At 38.2% G+C, this 23,711-nt stretch overlaps 1 protein-coding gene and 1 long non-coding RNA gene across 3 annotated transcripts in view; one reads left to right on the top strand and one right to left on the bottom strand.

Moving 5' to 3' along the window:
* The window catches only part of LOC113629169 (uncharacterized), a 191,166-nt gene extending 182,955 nt beyond the window's left edge, over positions 1-8,211 (top strand). Inside the window, exons 9-10 of the long non-coding RNA XR_003436414.1 lie at positions 4,034-5,039; positions 6,031-8,211. This is a non-coding gene — a long non-coding RNA (uncharacterized LOC113629169). The remainder of the gene's footprint in view (positions 1-4,033; positions 5,040-6,030) is intronic.
* IQCH (IQ motif containing H) overlaps positions 1-23,711 on the bottom strand; it is a 210,924-nt gene that overhangs the window by 165,669 nt on the left and 21,544 nt on the right. Inside the window, exon 5 of one of the 2 annotated variants that reach the window (XM_027123409.1) lies at positions 9,028-10,502. The exons of the other annotated variant lie outside the window; for it this stretch is intronic. Coding sequence (XP_026979210.1) covers positions 10,365-10,502 — 138 coding nt within the window. The 3' untranslated portion in view covers positions 9,028-10,364. Of the gene's footprint in view, positions 1-9,027; positions 10,503-23,711 lie in introns of those variants that run through there. 2 annotated transcript variants of the gene reach the window in all.

The raw sequence follows: 23,711 nt of genomic DNA, 5'->3' as shown, positions 1-23,711 counted from the left end.
TCCACAACTCTTGTCCCAAACAAAATCTGCTTTTGACCAACGTTGGAGGAAAAGGTAAAACAGGGTGGGGATTAGGGATGGAGTAACCGGTAGAAACCTAGGCAGCAGTGGGGTATTCAGCATTAGGACAGAAAGAGAGCTTAAGAGGAAATAGCCATCCAGCTAGACTGGCCAGCTCTGAGTGGCCATTCATATGAAAGGGACAGCGAGTTGTATGTATAGGGTGAGGTGCTGCCTATAGAACTCTAATCAGGCAGTTTCATGAACTTCTAACAAGTTCAGCAGATAGCGCTATTCAAGAAATCTTTGTACCCAAAGGGAGAGGAAATAAAGTTTAATAACCAATGCGGAGGGGCTTCCCTGGTGGCACAGTGGTTAAGAATCCACCTGCTAATGCAGGGGACACGGGTTCGAGCCCTGGTCTGGGAAGATCCCACATGTCTTGGAGCAGCTAAGCCCGTGTGCCACAACTACTGAGCCTGTGCTCTACAGCCCGTGCTCCGCAACAAGAGAAGCCACCGCAATGAGAAGCCCGTGCACCGCAACGACGAGTAGCCCCTGCTCTCCACAACTAGAGAAAGCCCGTGCACAGCAACAAAGACCCAACACACCCAAAAGTAAATAAATAATACGTAAAAAAAGAAATAACCAATGAGGACATCAAGAGAGAGAGGTTGTTCAGGAGAATTCTCAAGCTGCCCTTCAGTTAAAGCATCTGGAGAAGTGATGTAATCTCAGAAACTGTCTGCCTTAAGCCCTTCTCTTTATGATCTAGACTGAGGTCACACAGTTAGATTTCAGTGGCCCATTCAAGGGCACCCATCAATTGGCTCTACACATCGCACCACATCTTTTTGTTTCTTCCTTTATAAAAAATTCAACATGATTAGGCAAAGCTCTAACCATCCTCCATTACTTTCGTTATTCTCCATCTCTGCCTTTGCTTCTGTTGCTTCCAGTGCTTAAAATACATGCCACCTCTGCTTTCAGCCATGTCCATCAGTTCCACTAAGGCCTATCTTAAAGCTTGCCTCCATCCATCAGTTATAATGACCACTACTTTGCCTGCCCTGAGAGACTGGCGGTCCCATAAGGCAGCAAAGGAGGCACTTTAATCTGGGAGTCACACCATTGGGGCTGTGGCTGTGATGATGACTCTGAATAAGCCAATTTGTCTTCTCAGCATACAGACGAGGAATCTCAGTCTTTAGAGGCTAAGTGATGTACCTGTGATAACTTGACTTATAGCAGCAGAGGCAGGATTAGCACCCAAGTCCTCTGACTCTTCTCTCAGTCTATGGTTCTTTCCACTAACTGTGTGCACAGTTGCTTTCAGACCTCTTAGTTACCAACCATAAACAGATGTATTCAGACTATCATTGAAGATAGAGATGGAAATTACAAGGCTATATAAATGGAGCATTTTGGTGGCATATCATCCCAACTTTACAGTCTTTACAGATCTCCTCCAAATAAATATCTCCTGGGCTCTCATTACACATTCTGATTCAGAAGCTGTGCTTTTAAGGAAAGTATAGGGTGGATCACTCTAGACTGTGGGTACTTACTTCTATTCTACCAAAGAAGTTTTAAAAGGCTAGGAACGTATATTTGAATTCAAGTACAGGTTAAGGTACAATGGGTTAGAATATTGGAGAACACAGCAATAGTATTTATTCATCTCAAGTACCTCTCAGTAGATAATTAAACTGGGCCATGATAAAAACAATTCTATTAGGCCCGTTTCTCTTGTGGCTAATGCTGTTGTGCTACTTGCTGTAGTATTTTTCCTTCGCTTCATTTTATCCAGAGCACTTACTGTAATATTGCAAGCATTACCACTTTCCTCCTTGCAATAAAAAAAAGCAACAGTAGACAAAAACATGAAGTTTTATGTCTTCACTCATGAAGATACAACCCATGAAAATATGAATGGCAATCTAGGTATAGCCACTTTTTTTGGTGGGTTTCCTGCACCATCAACTAAGAAGTGGCTCTTTCAACCATAAAGAATACAGTTTTTAGGATTCTTCTCTGTTCTGATGCACACTTTGCCCTACGCTTGGTGTGTGTGTAAGAAAAGATCTATCGCAGAGAGTTCTAACTTTTGCCGGGGGGGGGGGGCGTGTCATGAACCTCTTTGGCAGTCTGGTGAAGGCTATGGATCCTTTCTGAGAATAATGTTATTATAAATGCATAAAATAATATACACTGGAAACCAATTATACTGAAATACATTTCTATCCATGGACCCCTTGTGTCTTAAGCCTATCATAGCACTGACTCAGGCTCCTCCATCTACCTAATTTTTAGTTTTTCAAAGTGAAATCATAAGGTTAGAAACACAGCCTCTTAGTACGGAGTCAAACAGATATCAAAACTCAAGTCCAGGGCTTCCCTGGTGGCGCAGTGGTTGAGAGTCCGCCTGCCGATGCAGGGGACACGGGTTCATGCCCCGGTCTGGGAAGATCCCACATGCCGCGGAGCGGCTGGGCCCGTGAGCCATGGCCACTGAGTCTGCACGTCCGGATCCTGTGCTCTGCAACGGGAGAGGCCACAACAGTGAGGGAGGCCCACGTACTGCAAAAAACAAACAAACAAACAATAGCAACAAAAAAGACTCAAGTCCAAAGCCCAAGTCACAAAGTGCAAAGACATTGGATCACATCAGGGAGCAGGGCTAGCTAGTTAGCAGGTGGCTGCTGACCTGGGATGAGTCCAGGGCAATGCAAAGGCTCTCTTCCTGCATCCCCCAAATCCCTCTTCTCCCTGTTCACTCATGCTTGAAATCCCTTAATAGAGTCTAACTCCTTTGGTTTAATTAAATAGAGGATTTACTCTTGATAAAAAGCAAAAACCCATGGGAGAGGTAAATTCTCTATGCCAAAGATTTTCAAATTTATTTTTAGCAGTAGAATCTATTTTTCAGATGCATTCTTTTTTTTTTTTTTTTTTTTTTTTTTTTTTGTGGTACGTGGGCCTCTCACTGCTGTGGCCTCTCCTGTTGTGGAGCACAGGCTCCGGAAGCGCAGGCTCAGCGGCCATGGCTCACGGGCCCAGCCGCTCCGTGGCATGTGGGATCTTCCCGGACCGGGGCACGAACCCGTGTCCCCTGCATCGGCAGGCGGACTCTCAACCACTGCGCCACCAGGGAAGCCCCAGATGCATTCTTAAATAGAATGCTGATATGTAAATAAATGCAAGTTTTATACAAATTTAGTATAATGTTATATGTTGTATTATATAAAAATAAGAATTCATATATATTTATATGTATTCATATATAAATCAACATTGGAAACAGGCTATTTTGATAAAGGCAAATTATGACATCAAGAGCTATAGATAATAGCTGCAATCTTACATCCATCAGAGCATACACCTTATTTCTGTATTATATTTTACCTGCACAAGATGGAGAAAATCCTGACCTAAATAGATAAGTAATTTGTAGCTAACAGTTTGTTCTGGCACTTACAATCTCAGGATTTTCTTCAATTAAAATGATCCAGAAGTTTGAAGACTAGTAGGAATTTTTGTTTCAGAGTAGAATCACTAATAATATTTATCAACTGTTCATATTACTTAGTAATTAAGGATTAGTACTTAATTTGGGGAAATTTGACAAGATTAGTAAACCATTTGAATCCTGAATTCCTTACTTACTTCATAACCTTAGGCAAGTAGCTTAATCTTAGTCTCAGTTTCCTCATGTGTAAAATTATTATGAAAAGAGCATGTATTTTATAGGTGTAAAGGTTAAGTAAGATAGTGTACGTAAAGCACTTAACACAGTGTCTGGCGTACTTAATGAGGGCTATTATTACTGAAGAGTTGAATGACCAAAAGTACTTTTCAAATCTCCTGTGTACCATTTTAAGATGTTCATCATGTCCCATTTAAATTTATTTTCAAATATCCCAGCACCCTTCTTTTTCAGATATTCACTCAGTTTCAAAACAGTCTAAATTTGTTTTGCACAATGAATCCAAAATTTTAAGATGACGTTTCATTGCTGACCTTTTATCTGCAGATGTAAACCTAGTAACGTTGCAACCCTGCAATGCCAAGTGAAGATCGTATAGCACATTTTGAATCAGATAAGACCCAACCCCAAATTAAAATGAGCGGTGAAACAATTTATAATGCTATATATTATCATGATGCAACATGCATTATTATAATTGTACAGTTGACTATTATGCCGTGCCAAACGTGTACCAGAGAGCTTGTCTGGCTTTTAATGGCTGGGAGCACACAGGTGGTGTATGTAATACTAATACCAGCTAATGTTAATGACATGCTTACCCGGGGCTAGGCACTGCTTTAAGACCTTGACATGTATTAGCTCATTTAATCTTCACTTATTTGTCCTGTGTGATTATTATAGGAGTGTATATGAGCAGATGTGCATTTCAAAATATGACTAGTACACAGATAAACCCTATTACAAAACGCCCTTATAAGAAATTCAAATGCGCACATGCGCACACACACACACACACACACACACATACATGTGTGTGCGTCCATGTGCTCGTGGAGTTAACCAAATAGCACAAATTAATGCATTGATGGTATCTAATGCATTAAAATTTGGTATCAAACTTAGGTATGTATGTATTGTACTTTATTACACTTCAAATTGCTTAAATATTTATCATAAAAATGAAATATGAATTAAATGCTTGCAGGCTCCCTGAAGCTTATTGGAGCTCTCCATAACAATTTGAAAACCAAAGCATTAAACCTTATTACTCATTTACACTGGAGTGTGAAAGGAGCCAAATCAGATCCTCTTCTGCACACAAAGGTGTAAAAAAGGGAGAAGTATGAGATTTTTAATATTCATTAATTTTTCAGAAAGACAGGAACATTATTAGGCACCTATTATGTTCCAGCAATGTCAATATATTATCTATAATCCCCATAACACCCTTGCCTAGTAGACACCATTATTCTGATGTTACAGAAGAGGAAACGGAGGACCTGAGATGTTAATTTGCTTACCTCGGGGTACACAACTGGAGAAATGGCAGGTAGGACCCAAACTCTGATCCATTCAATTCCAAGCCCTTCCTACCACCCCAGACTGCCTCCCATCTAGCCTCCCCATTTTATAAACCAGGAAAATGAGAACGAGCGAGCTAGAGTAACTGGCCCCTAGGAACAGCTAGTTGGTGGCCAGGCTGTTACAAGAATCCAGGAGCAAGGATGTTTCCCTAGGTAAACTCCATCAGATGGCCCAGTGGGAGGGTGCCCTGTGCCTGCTGGGAGCCAGCAAAACCACTACTTCACTTCTAGACTTGGCATCAGGTAACATAGCTTCAGTGCAGGGACTGGATGGATGAGACCAATTAGTCCTCTTCTATTATGTGCAAAACACTGCTTGGTGCAGTGGAGGATGTGCAAAACAGACAAACGGTCCAGACAACAAGGTCCCTGTCCTCATATCAGTATGGGAAAGAGGGCATCATCACGTGAAATATTAAATAGAATCCCTGGAAGGGACCTCAGTAATACTTTGGTTTTCCCCCTCGACCCCAACAATAATGTAAGTTTTAAATGACTGTATAAAACATGGCATAATACAATATGTGAAGATTGCCAGTAGTCATAACTAATATTTTCAGACCACTTATTTGTACCAGGACCTTTGCTAAGTGCTTTGAAGTATCTCATTTAAATCTCAATATAATCCTATGAGATACTCTTATTATGGACATTGTACACATGAGGAAATGGAGGCCATTTTGGGGAGGTTCCCTTTCTAGTTAGAGTCCACACCAGGCAGTCTGACCCAGAATCATGATGCTCTCAGCTAAAAAGTGGTTGGAGTTTGGCATGGAGTTGGTTTGGGAACGCATACAGGATCTCAGCACAGAAACTCGAGAAGTACAGCATTCTGAAGAAGTTAGAGAATGTTTGTGATGAAGGTATGGCCTCTAATTGCCTCTCCCCACTCCCACATGGGCTTTTGTGAGAGAACCGGACATGAGCCAATGACATTTGCCATATCATTTTCTTCAGCTTTCCCAGCACTCCAAACCAAAGCAGAACTAAAATTCTCAATAGTGACAACGTCCAAAGGCAGTACACCACTTCTCCTGCCACCACATTGGTGGAGTAGGCTATAGTCAAGAAGAATATGAAAAGTCATTGTCTTCTTGAAAACTCTTTCAAGACAACCTGAGGAGAAAGCTGCCTTTAATGACAGAAACAGGGATGTGGTACATGCCATCACAGTCCTTGGGTAATGACTACGTGTCATAAATAAGATATGGCATTTCTGAATGACTTTAAACTATTTCCTTTTGTTCAACTAATTTAATTTACCAAATGCTCCTGGGGAAAGGGAGGGGGACCAAGATGCTGACTCTGCATTTCCTGGAAAATCAACATTTTCTTTTTAAACTGTCCTCAGAGAAATTCTGTCTGATTGTTGTCTGCTGGCTCCCTCAAACCCTACCTCTGTCAAAATTCTGCCCTGGCGGGTGTGAGAAAAAATAGATGCAGAACTTGAGTGAATACCCATATCTGTTTTTTTTGTTGTTTTTTTTTTTTAACATCTTTATTGGAGTATAATTGCTTTACAGTGGTGTGTTAGTTTCTGCTTTATAACAAAGTGAATCAGTTATACATATACATATACATCTGTTTTCGGAAAAAAGCAACAGAAGCAGCACAGAAGGAAGTAAAAGAGATAATTGCTGGCTTGAACTGCAATACATTTTACTTGTGGGCAGAGGGCCAGCTTACAGCAGGCGGAATATGCAGGCCCATCTTATTGGAATTCAGGGGTGGGCCTCCATTCTTGTCCAGAGACAGCTGTAAACCAGCAGCCCATAGCATCACAATCAGGCACCGGGTTTTGTCAAGGAATGCTGATATGTACAGAAGCAGCTTTGTCTGCTTCAGCTGCACCCCTGCCTAGTGAAATGACAGTCTCTGATTCCAGATGACAAGAACTGGATAAAAACTTAAAACAAATGGCGACCTTTCAAAAGATTAATTTGTTTACCAACAAAATGTTCCCTCTTTGTCATCCAAGATGGGGGTGACCTTCACTTTCCCATATCTAGGCTGAAAGGATGCTGACTAAGTCATCTGTTAACTCCATCTCAGCAATTATTCCCTTTTTTATTTTTAGTGACAAGAAGCGTTTATTAATTCACTCTGCTTCTTGTTATGGTTTATAAATGCAACAAGCTCGTTCTGAATTACTGCAGTGTAACATCAATTTGTTTAAATCTAATTCTGCTACTGTTGCCAAATTATGTTGTGACTGTAATTGTGGCCATATGCATGGGCTTAAAACACAATCATGTTGTGAAATCCTCCTTCTTTCTCCCCCCTTGCTACTTACCCCCACCTCTTACTTCTGGTGCTTCTTCTCAGCATTTGACACTAACACAATTGCCTCACTTTCCATTACTTTATCACTTCAGAAATGAATGTGCTTTCAGTGAGAGAGATTACTATGTACACCCCAAGTGAAACAGTAAAGACTGAAACTATGATTTGTGAAGTATGGTTGCTACCCAACTAAGTTAGTGAAAAACGTTGCATAACGTATGACTCATAAAATCTAGAAATCATAAAAGTATTAAATTCAACCTCATGAATAAATAAAAGATTCTAAGTTTACATTGCATTATATATTTATTTATTTGGAAAGTGGGACCAAAGAACTGGTATAATTCTACAGCAACTCATATGTTGCTAAAAAGAAAAATGTTCTTATGATTCTTTTCTAGGTCATAACAGTTATAATCAGAGTTATTTGTGCAGCAATTCAGAGCAATGTTTTGTTTGGCTTTTTTATTATGCATTCATAATCGTTCTTTTAAAATTCATGGTAACAGATACATGTTTCAAGCCTTTTAAGAAACCCTTCTTATTTAAAAATAATAAATCAAAGTCAAATTTTCTGTAGCTCTTTTAACGTGTTGCATTAGAAAGTCTAACTGGAACTAAATGTCAGTGAGTAAGTATGAATGTATCAGAGATTTCTTCTTGTCTATCCAAACCTATAAGGCTCTACTCAAGAACATGTTAGAGGGTTTTTGTTTTTGTTTCTAATTTGGCAGATTTAAGATATTGAAAAAATCAGTGGCTTTCACTTTTAATACTTTTTTTTGTAAATTGCTTTTACACAACAGAGTTACAGGATATACAATTCTGAAGGCAGTTTTGTGGTGTGTGTGTGTGTGTGTGTGTGTGTGTGTGTGTGTAGTATCTGTGTTTTCAATGCACTAAAATCTTTGCATAAGCCCATATTGTCAGAAAGGATACACCTATTCATAAAATGGAGAAAATACCAGTTTCTGAGAACTAGTAATGTAAATTAGCAACAAATTCAAATTTTCTCTGTCAAAAATGTCTAAGGTTATTTACAGGCTTTAGACAAGCTGTTCAAGTTTCATAAGAAGTAAGGAAACACATGGCCCTCAGCAGCTAAATAATAATCCCCTTTGAGTGTTTAGAGTAGTTATAAAAAGCAATTAGCCCTGATGCTGCTTTTCTAATTAACTATACATCACAACACTAGACACATTGCTTCAGTTTGGGCAAGTGCTTTCAAAAACATTTTTATAAGTGGTAAATCACAACTGTATTTATTCCCAAATATTCCACATGATTGTTTAAAGCCAAACACTGGAATATTTCTTTCACAGGATTTTTTGCACAATGCTTGTTTTACAAATCTAAAATGAAAACATGTTTTTCACTTAGTACCATCATATATACATATATCAACATAAAATGATAGGGTCAACTATCTTGATTGAAATGCCAGTAGTTTGGGCAAGATGTACATACTGTACATACATTTTAAAGTGCTCTGGTAGAGATTTTTATGGAGTCAAGTTTCATGGGGAAAAACAGATCTTAAATACAATAAATGAGTATACATTATCTATGTCATACAAGGCCAAGTGCTTTCCCAAATCCTCTGTGTTCAAAGGACAGGGGTACAATATCCAAGGAATTCATCCTATTTGGGAATTTTAAGATTCTGCTCCAAATTTCAGATATAATTTTGAATTCCCTATTTATGTCAGAATCTTTACTCAGATTCATTAAAGCAAAGCTTAATCCTCCTAAATCTAGAGGTATGCCTTTTTAAACTTCAATACTCATCAGAAAAAGTTTGCATGAAATGCTGCAGTTGCCTTGGGCTACAAAGCCTCAGCGCTCCACCAGCTAAGCCAATATTAATTCTAGATTGAAGGGGAAAACCACCAACAACAAAAGAGAAATCTGCTTCTGTCTGTACGGCCAGAGAAATAATATTTTTATTTCAAGGGCTTTGGGCTCACGGGAAGCAGATAAAAACCTTTTCACATTATTCACAGTGACATTTTAAATAAAGTTTCAGCAGGAATAAAGATATCTAACTTTCGGGTTATTTCTTAGGCTATAAAGTGCTCTTAAACCAACCCTGTTAAAATAACATAAAGCACATATAAAGAAACTAAAAATATATTTCAGGGTTACATGAATGAAGTAGGCAGTTGAAAATGTCTACATAGGAAATTTGGAAGATTAATCTAACAGGCTGTTATGCTGGTTAGAAATGGTTTTGCAATTTAATTCTAAAATTAATCTTGTTTTTAGTTTTGATTTCACTGAAGGATACATTTAAGAGCTTTTGAGAGAAGCCAAAGGTTAAAAAATGTATCTAAAAATGTATAAATATCACTTTAGTAATTGTTTTCAATATTAGAAATCATCTCAAAATAATTTTCCAAATAAAATGAAGCACTACTCTTGCTTCTCCTAAGAAAACCCTGCAACACAGAAAGAGTACAATCCTTGCTTTGGGACACTCAGCAGCAAGTCAATGGCAAAAATAGGCACAGACTCTGAGATCCCTTAATGTCAGTCTCCGTGTCATTATTGTTCCTTCTCATCATTTTGCTGACATAAAGGATTAATCCCTACTTTCTTCAGATTTAGAATAATGTTCTCAAAATTTTGCATATTGTATGAGTATACATCATTGAAGCTCATGCTTTGCTGTTGTTTTCTTTTGCTTTTTCTAGAAGCCTGTACAAGAAATAAAATATTTAACATCTCTGTATTCTTTTTGTTGTTAAATTACTTTCTCTTGTTAAAATTATGGTACTAGCTTATTTAGGGGTATCAGATAAAACAGAAAAATTTGAATGAGCTATAAATAGATCTCTTAAAAAGAGGTTTACATTTTCTTCATCATTTCTAATTACAAACAGAATGAAAGCCACTCTCATCTCCAAAAAATTCTAAGGACAATAGGATCCAAATTTTCACTTAAAATCCACATTGTATCTTACACGACTAATAAATGACTTTCAACTCTAAAAAAGAAAAAGAGCTCATTAAAACAACTCATTACTTACACATGCTTTTCTCTGATTAATACATGGCAAACTGATTCCATAGGTCGCATTTACAGCAGCTCTGTGGTGGATGTTTTCAGGATCCTGCATGATTTTTATATTCAACCCTGTCTTTCGCTGAAACAAAGAAACAATGAAACTTTCATGCCAGAAGAACAAAACTGCCTACTAACATTTTATATCCTCAAAGGAGTCTAAAGTTCTTTGAGAATAATTATTTTAATGTAATTCTCACTGGAAAAAAAAAGTATATCTTTGGGTCTTTTATTTAGGTGACTAATTAGTCTTTTATTCACAGAAAAGGAATTTTCTGCAGATTTTCCTCTGTGTATCCTGTTACTCATAAAAATCCATCTGCAGACGCCATTCATTTTCTCAAAAATACTGCTAGAAGCCAACCAAGGTGGACAAAGGATAGAATACCTGGTCTCGATTTATTTTTAGCTTTCCAGGTCAAGAATTTTGCCAATGAAGTCTATACTACGACTATGCAGGTAGAGGGCTCCCTTGGTCTGTTAAAGCGTCCCCTTTCCTTGAGGGACATTTACAGGTAAATCTCAGTTTGGACTTGGTAAATTTACCACAACAAACTTATCCACTCCTTCACAGAGCTTTTGCTATCTATAGGAAAAATATATGCTCTCATTAGAAAAAAGAAACACACATCTCATTTGAACCACGTGTTCCTCATTTAAAATAATTCAAATGAGTTACTGCTGAGATGCTTAAATATGAACCACCAGGATAGGCAGCACAGTGGTAGCGGGGAAGGAGCACTGGATAGGTGACCAGAGACCTAGGCTCCAATCTTGCTCTACCCTGGACTGCCTGCGTGTGACCTTGGGTAAGTTACTTTCCCTCTTCGGAAGCCAGTTTCTTTATTTGCAAAGTGCGACATTAGACTTGACAGTCTGTCTGTTGAAGGACTATCAACCCCCCAATCTCCTCCTCCCATGTTTTGCTTTCTATTATTTGATGCTAAAAGGTAAATTGACACTTAAGGAATATGGTAGTACCAACAGTTTCTGAAGTCTTTTGTGACTTTTAAATTTAGTGGGTTTTAGCATATTCATAATGTTATACAACCATCACCCCTACCTCAAATGCAGAACGTTTTCATTACCAAAAAAGAAAACTCATACCCATTAACAATCAGTGCTCATCTCCTCCTCTATCCAGAGCCTGGCAACTGCTAATCGACTTTCTTTCTCTTGGATGTGCCCATTCTGGATATTTCTTATAAGTGCAATCATACAATATGTGGTCTTTGTGACTTTTTAAAAAGGAGGTGTGAGCAATTAAAAACACTGATTTCCTTTCAATGGCGTGTCTTAGTTCTGAGGGCGATCTGATGCAATTGTTAAAACGGTTATAGGAACCAGCCAGATGAGCTCATGCTGTAGTAATTTCTTTGATCTTAAGCATTCATACATGGCCTGTGCCTGAGGTCAAAGTGAAGGGGAAGACTACAAAAACACCTATGGAATGCATGCCGTCTAGATAAGTTATTTCTTAACACAGTCTCCAAACCTTTTTTTTTTTTTTTTTCCTGCGGTACGCGGGCCTCTCACTGTTGTGGCCTCTCCCGTTGCGGAGCACAGGCTCCGGACGCGCAGGCTCAGCGGCCATGGCTCGCGGGCCCAGCCGCTCTGCGGCATGTGGGATCTTCCCGGACCAGGGCAGGAACCCGTGTCCCCTGCATCGGCAGGCAGATTCTCAACCACTGCACCACCAGGGAAGCCCCAAACCTTCTTTTTATTTTTTTAATAGTTTTTAGACCAAATCTCCAAATAACTGCACTCAGTTGTGCACATGATTTAACCCATGCAGGGACACAGGTTACAAATAAGGCATAGCTCTTCCCTCTCCTTAAAGTCTGTGTGGTGACAAAAATAATATAGTGCCTAATTATAAATGGCTTTCCTTCTGTGGGTAACCCACACTTACAGCACTACTCCAAGGTTTTTGCATGGAAGCTGAGTGCCTCTTTTATTGAAATTAATACCTGAACATAATTTTTTCCTTCTTAATTAAACTTTCAGAATAATTTCCATTCTACCAAGGACTGGGAAATTGCTAATATTATTATATTGGCTGGATGTGGTTTCTGTAATTCGGGTGTTTTTAAATGTGTATTCTGTATACAGCTGATGGCAATAACTTCATCTATCATGTCTAAGCTTTGTTAGAACTTTTAAATTCTGGGATCATTGGCTCAGTGGACCATAGCCATTTTCTTAGTTTTCTTATGCTCCATCAACTTTATGGGGCTTTGGGACTGGTATAGAAAGGAAATGATCAAATACAGAATCATTGTTAAAACTGGCATTAAAAACTAGTTGTTTCCTTCCATTTTTACATTTCTGTGGCACTGAACACAGATATTTCTGGAAAGAAATCAAAATGTAAATAGAAATCCAACAGAAATGATAGGTTGTAATAGCAATTCTTTATTAGCTTCTAAAGCAATGGAAAAATCCTTTAAAATTATTAATATTCTAATATTTTCTCTTTTGACTCCAAAGCATGTGTATGCCAAAATAATATGTAGCACATATGATTTAATTCCCCTTTTAAAAAATATTAAGAGTTTACATTTAAATAATATAAAAATGTCAAATGGTCTCACTGAAAATCACTGTCATATACATTCATAACCTAAATTTATCTTACAAACCATCTATAGAGATGTATAGGGAAATATTTATGAGCATAAGCTACATTGTCAGACCCAGTAATAAGATTTTTCAAGAAAAATAATTATAGATTTAAAAACAAAAACAAAATTAATCATTCCATTAAGCATAAAAGCAATGCTCTGGAAGATGATCATTTTTTACCAACAGTGAGATAAATATCAGAAATAATTTCAGAAAATTTTCTTAAATTGTTCAAGAAAAGACAGCAATTTATTTAATCTATCTTGAGTGACTAAACAATCTAAACTTTGTATCCTCTCCTTTTGATAGTAATTACAAGCAAATATATCAAATGTGACTCTCATTTAGACTTTGGTTTGTAAGAACAAAAGTTATTATCAGAGCCAATTACTGTTTTACCTACATGGCTGCACAGAGCAGGGAGCTCAATTTTCATCTCATCAGTGATTTTGTGGTATTTATTTTATTACTATGCCCACAAAGTGATATAAGAAGGAAATAGCTTATGCTATTAAAACTAAGGCTTGAACATAAGAGGCTAAGGTTTCTTTTAGAAGAAGTTCTGAATTAAAAACTCTAGGCAGCGTGTAATGCCAGCTCCCCAGACATGGGCAGACCATAAAATGACATACATCTGAGCAGTAGATCCCACACAGAGTAATCAAAATTGAAATGCTTCACAAACAAAGTTGAGACAAGCTATTTACTAAGTTACAGTGTTATCAGCATAACATTATTCTCAACAGTGTTTGCTACAAGTAATGCCTTCTTTTTTTAAATTCAATTTTATTAATTTTAAATTATTTTTTAATTATTTTTTTAATTAAAAATTTTTTTGGCTGTGTTGGGTCTTTGTTGCTGCATGCGGGCTTTCTCTAGTTGCAGCAAGCGGGGGCTAGTCTTTGTTGTGGTGTGCAGGCTTCTCATTGTGGTGGCTTCTCTTGTGGCAGAGCGTGGGCTCTAGGCACACGGGCTTCAGTAGTTGTGGCACGCAGGCTCAGTAGTTGTGTCTTGTGGGCTCTAGAGCGCAGGCTCAGTAGTTGTGGCGCACGGGCCCAATTGCTCCGCGGCATGTGGGATCTTGCTGGACCAGGGATTGAACCCGTGTCCCCCGCACTGGCAGGTGGATTCTTAACCACTGTGCCTCTAGGGAAGTCCCACTACAAGTAATGCCTTCTAAAGTGTATGTTGGTTAATATCATATTCCCACTGGTTAAAGATATCTGCTGTTTAATCTCAAAACCAAAAAAAAGAAAAAGAATCCAGTCACCTTTAATGCTCTGATTCTTTCAACCATTATTATATTTATTTGAAAGAACAGTAGATACCAAGTCCTAGTTCAAGCTATATGATCTAGATTTTTCATTTGTTAAAACTCGGTAGTAATACCTACCTACATGGGGTTGTTTGTGAGGTTTAAGTGACTAATGTGTGTTAAGTATCTCGAATGATAAAGTACTACTCAGGATCCTACAGGCCCCAAAATACTAATGCAATGCAGTGAAACACTTCAAATATATAAAAATCTATAGTTCTTAATAATATTTCCCCCTTCCCCAAAAAAACCCTGATTGATAAATTAATCTGAAAGTAGATAGATCAAAGAAAGAATCATACATTTATCCCGCTTTTCCTGAAAATCTGTTTTTCAGATTCACCAAAGAGTTGCTAAGGGAAAGTTCTTCAGAGAAGCTAATAAATGCGGAAGGAATGATAGAATTATAAAATTACCAATAAACAAATAAAATTATGACTTTGTAATTCCTAATGAAATAGTTAGGTAAATATCAGTTTTTGCTAATATCATTAGGTGAAACGTTGTGGGGAATTTTACTATTATTATTTTAATTAATTAATTTATTTGTTTATTTTTGGCTACACTGGGTCTTTGCTGCTGTGCGTGGGCTTTCTCTAGTTGTGGTGAGTAGGGGCCACTCTTTGTTGCGGTGTGCAGGCTTCTCATTGTGGTGGCCTGTCCTGTTGTGGAGCACGGGCTCTAGGCACATGGGCCTCAGTAGTTGTGACATAGCAGGCTCAGTAGTTGTGGCTTGTGGGCTCCAGAGCACAGGCTTAGTAGTTGTGGCACATGGGACCAGTTGCTCCACAGCATGTGGAATCTTCCCGGACCAGGGCTTGAACCTGCGTCCCCTGCACTGGCAGGTGGTTTCTTAACCACAGCGCCACCAGGGAAGCCCAGTTGTGGGGAACTTATATAGGATAGATGAAACTGGTAATTCTCAGACTCACTGATCAATCTTAATAACATCATTAAAAGAGAGAGAAGAAATTGCCTCCTGATATGCTATAAAAGAAGTACACCACACCACCTGTGAAGTATTCCCAACAAAAAGATGTCACCTGAATCTGATCAAGCTTCTAGATAAAACTACTAGTTTACAAGAAATACTAGGGACAGAGGAATGTGTAAAATGACACCATGAGATTGCAATCAGCCAATCCAGACTAAGGGGGTGGAGAACCTGTATGACAAATGACCTGGTTTCTTTAATAAGTGACATTAAAAAAAAAATTGAAGTACAGTTGATTTACAATGTTGTGTATAAGTGACATTTTTTTAAATGAGGGAAACTGCTATAGATAAAATGAGATACAAATGTAACGTGTGATATTGTACAACATGGGGACTATAACCTTTAAAAATTGAGAATCACTATAGTACACCTGTAACTTATATTGTACATCAACTATACTTCAATTTTAAAAAATAAACAACAACAAAAAACCACAAATGCAATGTGTGGACATTGTTTACATCCTGATTCAAACAAACAAGAGAAGAATAGTTTTAAAACAATTGGGGAAGACTGAACATGGACTGAGAATTATACAGTGTTAATGCATTGTTAAATTTGTTAGATGAGATAATAGTTCTTGTTTTTTTTAAGTCATTATCTAAGGTGTTGAAAGGTAAAATGACATGATGTCTGGGATTTGCTCTAAAAGACTTCACCGAGAAAAGTGGAGGGAATAGATGAAATAAGAATGGTAAAATTAAGGCAACTGTTAAAGTTGGGTGATGGTTACATGGATTTCATTTTGTTTTTGTGTCCATTCAAAGGTAAATTTTTGTAATAACAAGTTATATTTAAAATTAAAGTGTAGTTAAAATTTAATTATTCATTAATTTATTATTTGAATTCTAACATTCTATGCTTTATGATATTCCCTCTTACCTCCCTGCTAGGCTAGGGGATCAACAATCACAGCATCACTTAACCCCAAGCTGCTTCTAAAAAGCCCAGCTGCCTCAGGTTAACAAAACCTTAAGACTTTAATTCCATTCCGATGTGCCTGTCCTATGTTCTGATTCCTGTAGTTGAATTGTAGAACAAGAGGAAGGTTGGGGGAGAGAGCTAACATTTATTCAGCCTCTATTTTGTACTTGGCACCATAATATGCGGGGCTTGTCATAATCCAAGTGCTGTCCTATAGCCCTTAAAATGGGAAGAGGGAGCATATGATATTATCGCTACTTTACTAATGAGGACAAATGGCTAAGGGACTTCTCAAGGTCATATAATCCAAAAGTGGAGAGACAGGATTGTATTGATGTCTCTGACTTCAAGAGCCTCTTTCCATCATAACATGCTGTCCCATTACAACGAAATGTTTGTTGATACACTCTTGATTTAACTTCCTATATATCAGGATCTATCTATCCTTTACTTCCTCTCTAATCCCCACAGGCACTGCTTTGATCTGTGCCCTCATTGATTATTACACGGACCTCTGTAATGGCCCCTACAATGAGTCTCCTTACCTCCAGTCCCTCCTCTGCATGACCTTCAGAATGATTGAACTTCTGATCACTAATTGAAATACGTATCTCACCTCCAGTTAAAGAAAAAAAAAAAACCCCATAAATCCAGACATAGAAAAGTTAAATTTGGTAATGAGAAGGATAACGGTAATGAGAATAAGACTGTTTGCTGTATGTGACTGAAAATTGGAAGAATATTACTTCAGTAAGACAGAATTTATTGTTCTTATGTATATGAAGTCCAGAGATAGGTTAGTCAGGGTTGGTTTGGAAATCCAGGAAGTTACTAGGGACCAGGCTCCTTCCAGCTTAATGTTCTGCTATCCCTAATATATGGGCTTCTTCCTCTTGGTCTAAGATGGCTGCTAGAGTTCCAGCCAACACAGCCCCATTCCAGGCAGCAGAATAGAGAAAGGGGAAGAAAAATATCAAAGAGCACAAGTCAGCTATCTTTTAAGGCAGTTTCCAGAAAACTTCCCCCAATACCCACCCCTAACATTTCATTAGCCAGTACTACTTGGTCATATAGCTATGTCCAACTGCAAGGGATGCTGCGAAATGTAGTCTTTATGTTGGGCACCCATATATCTAGCTAAAAATCAGCTGCTCATGAACGCCATTGGGGCCCAGTCCCTTTCCCCCTTTCTGTCCTAACCATCCTCAGAATATTGCCCTTTGTCCCTACACTTGTCACCTTGTGGTTGCAATATGCTTGCTGCAACTTCAGTTGTCATGTCTGTGTTCAGGGGAGAAAGAAGGAGGAAATGGGAGAAGGGACATGCCAGTTGTTACTATATCCTTTCATCTGGAAAGCAAAATATCCCCTAGAACCAACCCCAGGAGACTGCTGCTCAGTACTCACTGGACAGAATTGGGACACATGGTCATACTTAGCTGCAAGGAAGGCTCAGAAATGAGGACCCTTATTCCACCTGGCATGATGCCATCCTGAACAAAATCACAGTTTATGGTAATGCAGATGAGGGAATGGATACTGGGTAGGGAACTAAAAATTTCTGCCACAATCATGCACTCTACCCTAGCTAAGGAAGCAAGTACAATAAGATAAAAGTGATAAATAGTGAAATAATGAGAGGTCAGTGGATTGAAGGTGCTTACTGAAGTGAAGAAGTGTTGGAAGAATGTACTATGTGAGCTGGCAGACTAGGACATAGAGGTCAGAGACTGCTGTGGTTGAAACAGATTTTAGAGATGATGTACTTACTGGTTACAACAAAGCCCAGGCATTTGGCATATCCCCCTGGCCCTACCAGAGTACTTTTGCCAAACCTCTAATATTGCACTCACCACTCTGTCTGTAGAATGCCTGTCTACAGACTGTGAGCACCTACAGCACTGAAATTTGCATTCCAGCACCTAGCACATAGTAGCATTAAAATCAAAATATTTGAAGAAATGAAACAGCACACCAGTGAGGAAAGACATTTTTTAGTTTTACTATGTTTGTGTCATTCTTACAATATGCCATGGAGACACTGTCATCAGCTTATAGCAGTAGTGTGTGCCAAAGGTGACATTCTGTCCTGTTTTTATGGCACATGGGCCAGTTGCTAATTCCGTGACCTCCCTTCTTTTGCTACAAGCTACTCTCATGTGTTGGTGGCCAGGGAATGAGGGCTCCCTGAATGCCCAGAAGTTAGCATCCCCTGGTAAGCCAGGGAGAGAGGCAGGAGAAATTTGGGATGCCATCTTTGAAATGTTATTGAACCATGGAATACCATATAATAAATTTTGAGTGTGCTTTGCAGTTGTAGTAAATAGCTTATGTTTCTGGAGAAGATGCTCTAAGTCATAAATATGTAGCTAATTGACTCTTCTCATAGAAACAATGTTATTAGAAAATATAGTCCTAAGGGCCTATTTTTTTTTAAACATCTTTATTGGAGTATAATTGCTTTACAATGGTGTGTTAGTTTCTGCTGTATATCAAAGTGAATCAGCTATGCATCTACATACATCCCCATATCTCCTCCCTCTTGTGTCTCCCTCCCAACCTCCCTATCCCACCCCTCTAGGTGGTCACAAAGCACCGAGCTGATCTCCCTCTGTCCTCGAGTCCATTCTCTACGTCTGCATCTTTATTCCTGTCCTGCTAAGGGCCTATTTTTGATGCCCATTTTTTATAGAAATAACCCAAATACCATGTTTAATCACCTGTTCCACTAGCCATAAGTTATACTGTAAAGTATATACCTCTTTATATATATAAACTAATTGAATGGTAACCAATTACAGTAAAACAGCATTGCATATGATAGAGTATAATAGTGTATTATAAATAATTCTAATGTGGCTTCACAATTGCCATATTAGTATCATTGCAACAAATCAGAAATGGAAAAGGTCACTTTTATCAGGAGCATTGCATTGAGAAGTTTCTTTGGGCAAGTTTAGAGAGACATATCTGAGGATAATTCCGGGGATGGTTAGGAACTTTTGTGGAAAATATCAGGAATTTATTCAGCTGCTTTCTCTTTTTTTCCCCAGTTGTAAATTTCCCTGTGGCAAACACAGGGAGGGAGCTCAAGGTTTCGTATTTTTAACAGTGATGAGGAAAAGCCAGGACTCTGAAGTTAAACAGAGCTGAGTCTGAATCCCAGTTCTCCTATTTCTTAGTTTTAAGTTACTATCATCTCTCATCCTCGATATGCTCGTCTGTCAGATGGGGATAACAATAATTCCTTCCTTCAGAAATGTTGTGAGGGTGAGATATGATTTCATCATCATGGCTAACACAGGCTCCTGAATGGTCTTCCTGCTTCCACTCTTGCCTTTCTACATCATATTCTCCGCCTGGCAGCCAGAGTGATCCTTGTCAATTGCAAATCCTATCCGATTGGTCCCCTGGTGAAAAGCCTCCCCATCTCACTCAGATCTCCGCAGTCCTTACAATGGTCTGCAAGATCTGGTCCCTATCCCTGTTCCTACTTCTCTCCCCCTTGCACATTCCTCTCTAGCTTCCTTGCTGTTCACACTCTTAATTCAGGGTCTTTTCAGGTTCTGTCTTCTCTGCCTAGAATACTCTTTCCCCAATTATTTGCCAAATGACTTGCTTCCCCATATCCATCAGATTTCTGTTCAAGTGTCACCTTCCAAGTGAGATCATCCCAACACTCCCTATGTTCCTAACCTAACTTTTCTCTCATCAACTAACATACTCTATGTTTACTTTTCAGACTGTTTTCTGTTTTCCTAACGACTACCTTACCCCAACTAGAATGTAAGCCCCATGAGAGTAGAGAAATTTGACAGACGCCTAAAATACTGCCTGGTACATATCAGGTACATAAGTGAGGTTGGCCAGTATTCATCAACAAATAAGAAGAAGAATGAACACTTACATAGCACTCACCATGCATGGGGCACTGTTATAAACATGCACGTATGTTAACTCATTTATCCTTACAACAGGGTGTCATAGAGCCCATTTTGCAGATGAGGAACTGAGGCACAGAGAGGTTAAATGACTTGCCAAAGTACAGATAGTAAGTGGTAGAGAACCGGGATGTGAACTCATACTTCTGACCATCATGTTGCCATCTATTGAGAGCCTCCTCCAGGCTGGGCACTGTCTAGGCACTGGTTACAGTAATGAACTAAACAGAGTCTCTCTGCTTTAGATTAATAGAGACTTAAGAAATAAAATAATCAAACACAATGTATAAATCTTAGCAGATCCAAGTTTGGACAAAAGACCAGTAAAAGCCGTTTGGAGGATAATGAGGGAAATCTGAATATGACCTGAGTATTTATTACATTCAGGAAGTATTGTTATAATGGTAATGTTATAATGGTGTGATAATGGTATTGTGGCTAAGCAGGAATGTGTTCATTTTTAAAGACACACGTTAAAGCATTAAGGGGTGAAATGTCTGTATGTCTGTATTTTAAAACATTTCAATAAAAAATAGATGAAGCAAAACTGGTAAAGGTTAACAATTGTTAAATCTAGGTGAAGGAGAAATAGTTATTCATACACTATTTTTGGCTTATTTGAATATTTTCATACTAAGAAGGTTTTAAGAAACCACAGAAAGGGAAAAATCGTTTTTAAAAGTTTCTGCTCTCATGGAGCTTATATTCTAATGAGAAGACAGAGATCACAGTGCTTGTTGGTTACTCGTAGGCATTCTCTTCTCCCCACTTTATTCTGTAAAATCCACCCGCTATTTCACCCGCAAATTTTCCCCATCCAATATTAAGTGAGATATAACTCACAGTGAAAATCTGTAAAGCAACCCTTACTTGCCCTGACATTTTCTGTCTTTTATCTCTCATCACGTTTTTCCTCATAATGGCAAAAATCCTCAAAACTTTAGTTTTTATCAAATTTTGAAAATCACTTTCTCAGTGAGATCCATATTCACAAAATTAAAGATTCTTCCCATCTTAGACACAGATCTTGTACATTGCTGTATTGTATCAGATCACAATATATATTTTTATATATATATTTATATATTTTTATATATTTTTATATATATATATTTTTTTATATATATATTTATATATTTTTATATATTTTATATATTTTATATATATTTATATATCCATCCATCTTATGGAATTCATTTGGAAAATAACTCTCAAGCAATGAGATGTGTTTTTTTTCCCTGCTCCGCAAACATACAAATTGTATCATGCTTCTAAGTAGGTCCTTGCGTTTAAACAGTTTAGGAACTTCTATTTGAAATTGCCTTCAGACTTAGCTTGCCGAACACAACAAGAAAATCAAACACTCTCTTGGCCTATAAAGTTTTTCTCCTCTTCCTCCCTCCTTCTTATCTATTTCGTTTGTTATTTCAAACCCTCTCCTTGAGTGTTATGAGTACATGTGCGCCTATCGTCCAAGGTGCCTAAAAGAAGGATTGGGCTGGTGTTGATTTGGAGCCTTAGCTCCAGTCTTTTCTTTATATCATAAAGAAAAGCCATCAGAATATGGCTTTTTCAAATGTAAAAGAAATTGATAAACAATTCTTTATTGTGATTCTTAATTACAACTGAGAAACTCCAGATGATTTGTCATTTTAGTTTTTTGGTGTGAAATGGAATTCCGAAAACAATTTCTTCACTTTGGAGAAAGAGCTTAAAGTAGCAACTGGGGTTTACCTAGTTTAAAAGGTTGGCAGTGGGCAATTAGAGGTGGTAATATCCCAGCTGGATTTCACAGCTACTCAATAATACAAGCTTTGAAGTTGGTGTAGTAGGCTTATAGAACAGCTGGCAAAACAGCACTGTTTGTCATTGACTTCACAGCGCAAAATTAGGGCTATCTTTGTGTCAGCAGTTATGCATTTTTAAGCAGATGTCACTGATATTAGATATAAAACAACAATAGGGATCCAGGCCCTGAAGGTAAAGTCAGGGTGGGAAACAGTCCATGAAGCTCACCCCTGCTCGCAGTATTTAAAAGAACACGGGGCACATAAGATCCCTTATCTTTATAATCATTTGCCAGGATTCAGAACTCTTTTGGGAAAATAAATTTCTGGCCATAGTTTTTTTTTTTTTTTTTTTTTTCCTGGAATAATAATAGCAACTATGTGTTCTAAAATAGTCCTAATCTCATATATTTTATTTCATTGTCTTTACAACCTGGAGATCTCTAATCTTCCGCTTATGGACTAACTCTGGCCCTTCTGAGATTCTTGGCAAAGTAAACATTTAATAGTAAGGAAGATGAGAAGTTTAAGCTCCCTTTATAACAGCTCTCTGTTTTTGTTTTTCGTGAGAGCCTTTATTATTACCTGGTATTTTCTTATTGATGGTCTATCTCCACTCCCCTAGAATGTAAGCTCTGTGAGAGTGGGGGGACCTGGTCTGAATTGTTCATCCCAGGGTGCCTCTAACAGTCCTTGGCACACAGGAAGTACTCCACAGATAGTGGCTGAAGGAACCCAATGTGACAAGTACAGTGACAAAGGTAGGAGTGGGCTGCTTTGAGAGTGCAGAAGATCCTGGATTAATATTTTATATGGGGATGAGCACACCATTCGAAGTCACTGTGGCAGTTTCACTTATTCATTCAACAAACATTTGTCGAGAGTAACCTGGCATTACATTGCAATGGACAAACTGACATGGATCCTGCCCTCATTAAGCTTATAATCTAGTGGGAAGTCAGGCATTTTTTAAAAAATCATATAACAATATCTAGTTACAAATTTTGGCAAATGTAATAAAGGAAGATACAAGGTATTCTCATCATAAGCATCTTTGCTGTACACATCTTTGCTGTAAGCATTTTTGCTGCAAACATCCTTGCTGCATAACTAATTGGCCATAAGGCAATTCTGCCATGAAAGATAAAATAACTGGCTGACAGTTTTTGATTTGACAGTTTCCACTGGTTGAAATGCATTAGTCATTATTGATGGCTTTATCAGGCTGATTGATGATGATTTGCCCCAAGAGCTGGTTTCTTATTTTGAAGCACACTACCTGGAAAGAGAAAGAGACTGAAGGCCTTGAAGGTGCAGAGTTGAAGCCAGGTTTCGCACAGAACTTTGGAACATCTATCAGCGGACATGTAACAAATATGCCAAGAATAGAACACAGCTTAGCGGCTTTCACAGGGCAACGCAAAGCTCAGGTACAAACACGCACCCTGGTACTTGGAAACTGATACCTCTCTTAATGATGGACGAAATGTCAGTGAAAAAGAAAAAGCACAATGCCAAACAAGGAGACGAGTCAACAAACAAACAAAAATATGTATACAATACTATGAATGAAAGACCTGAAAGACAAGTGCTTAGGTAAAACCCACAAAATAAAATTGGTCATTTGTACAGTAGTGCCATGATCTACCCACATTTTAAATGTATTCAAATATTTTGTATTTTGCAAAAAAGTCATTTAAAT

Source organism: Aethalodelphis obliquidens, unplaced genomic scaffold, assembly GCF_003676395.1.
Source record: "Aethalodelphis obliquidens isolate GAN/ISIS:26980383/991018 unplaced genomic scaffold, ASM367639v1 scaffold26, whole genome shotgun sequence".
Classification (NCBI taxonomy): Eukaryota; Metazoa; Chordata; class Mammalia; order Artiodactyla; family Delphinidae; genus Aethalodelphis; species Aethalodelphis obliquidens.
This window is presented reverse-complemented; position numbering and strand designations above follow the sequence as displayed.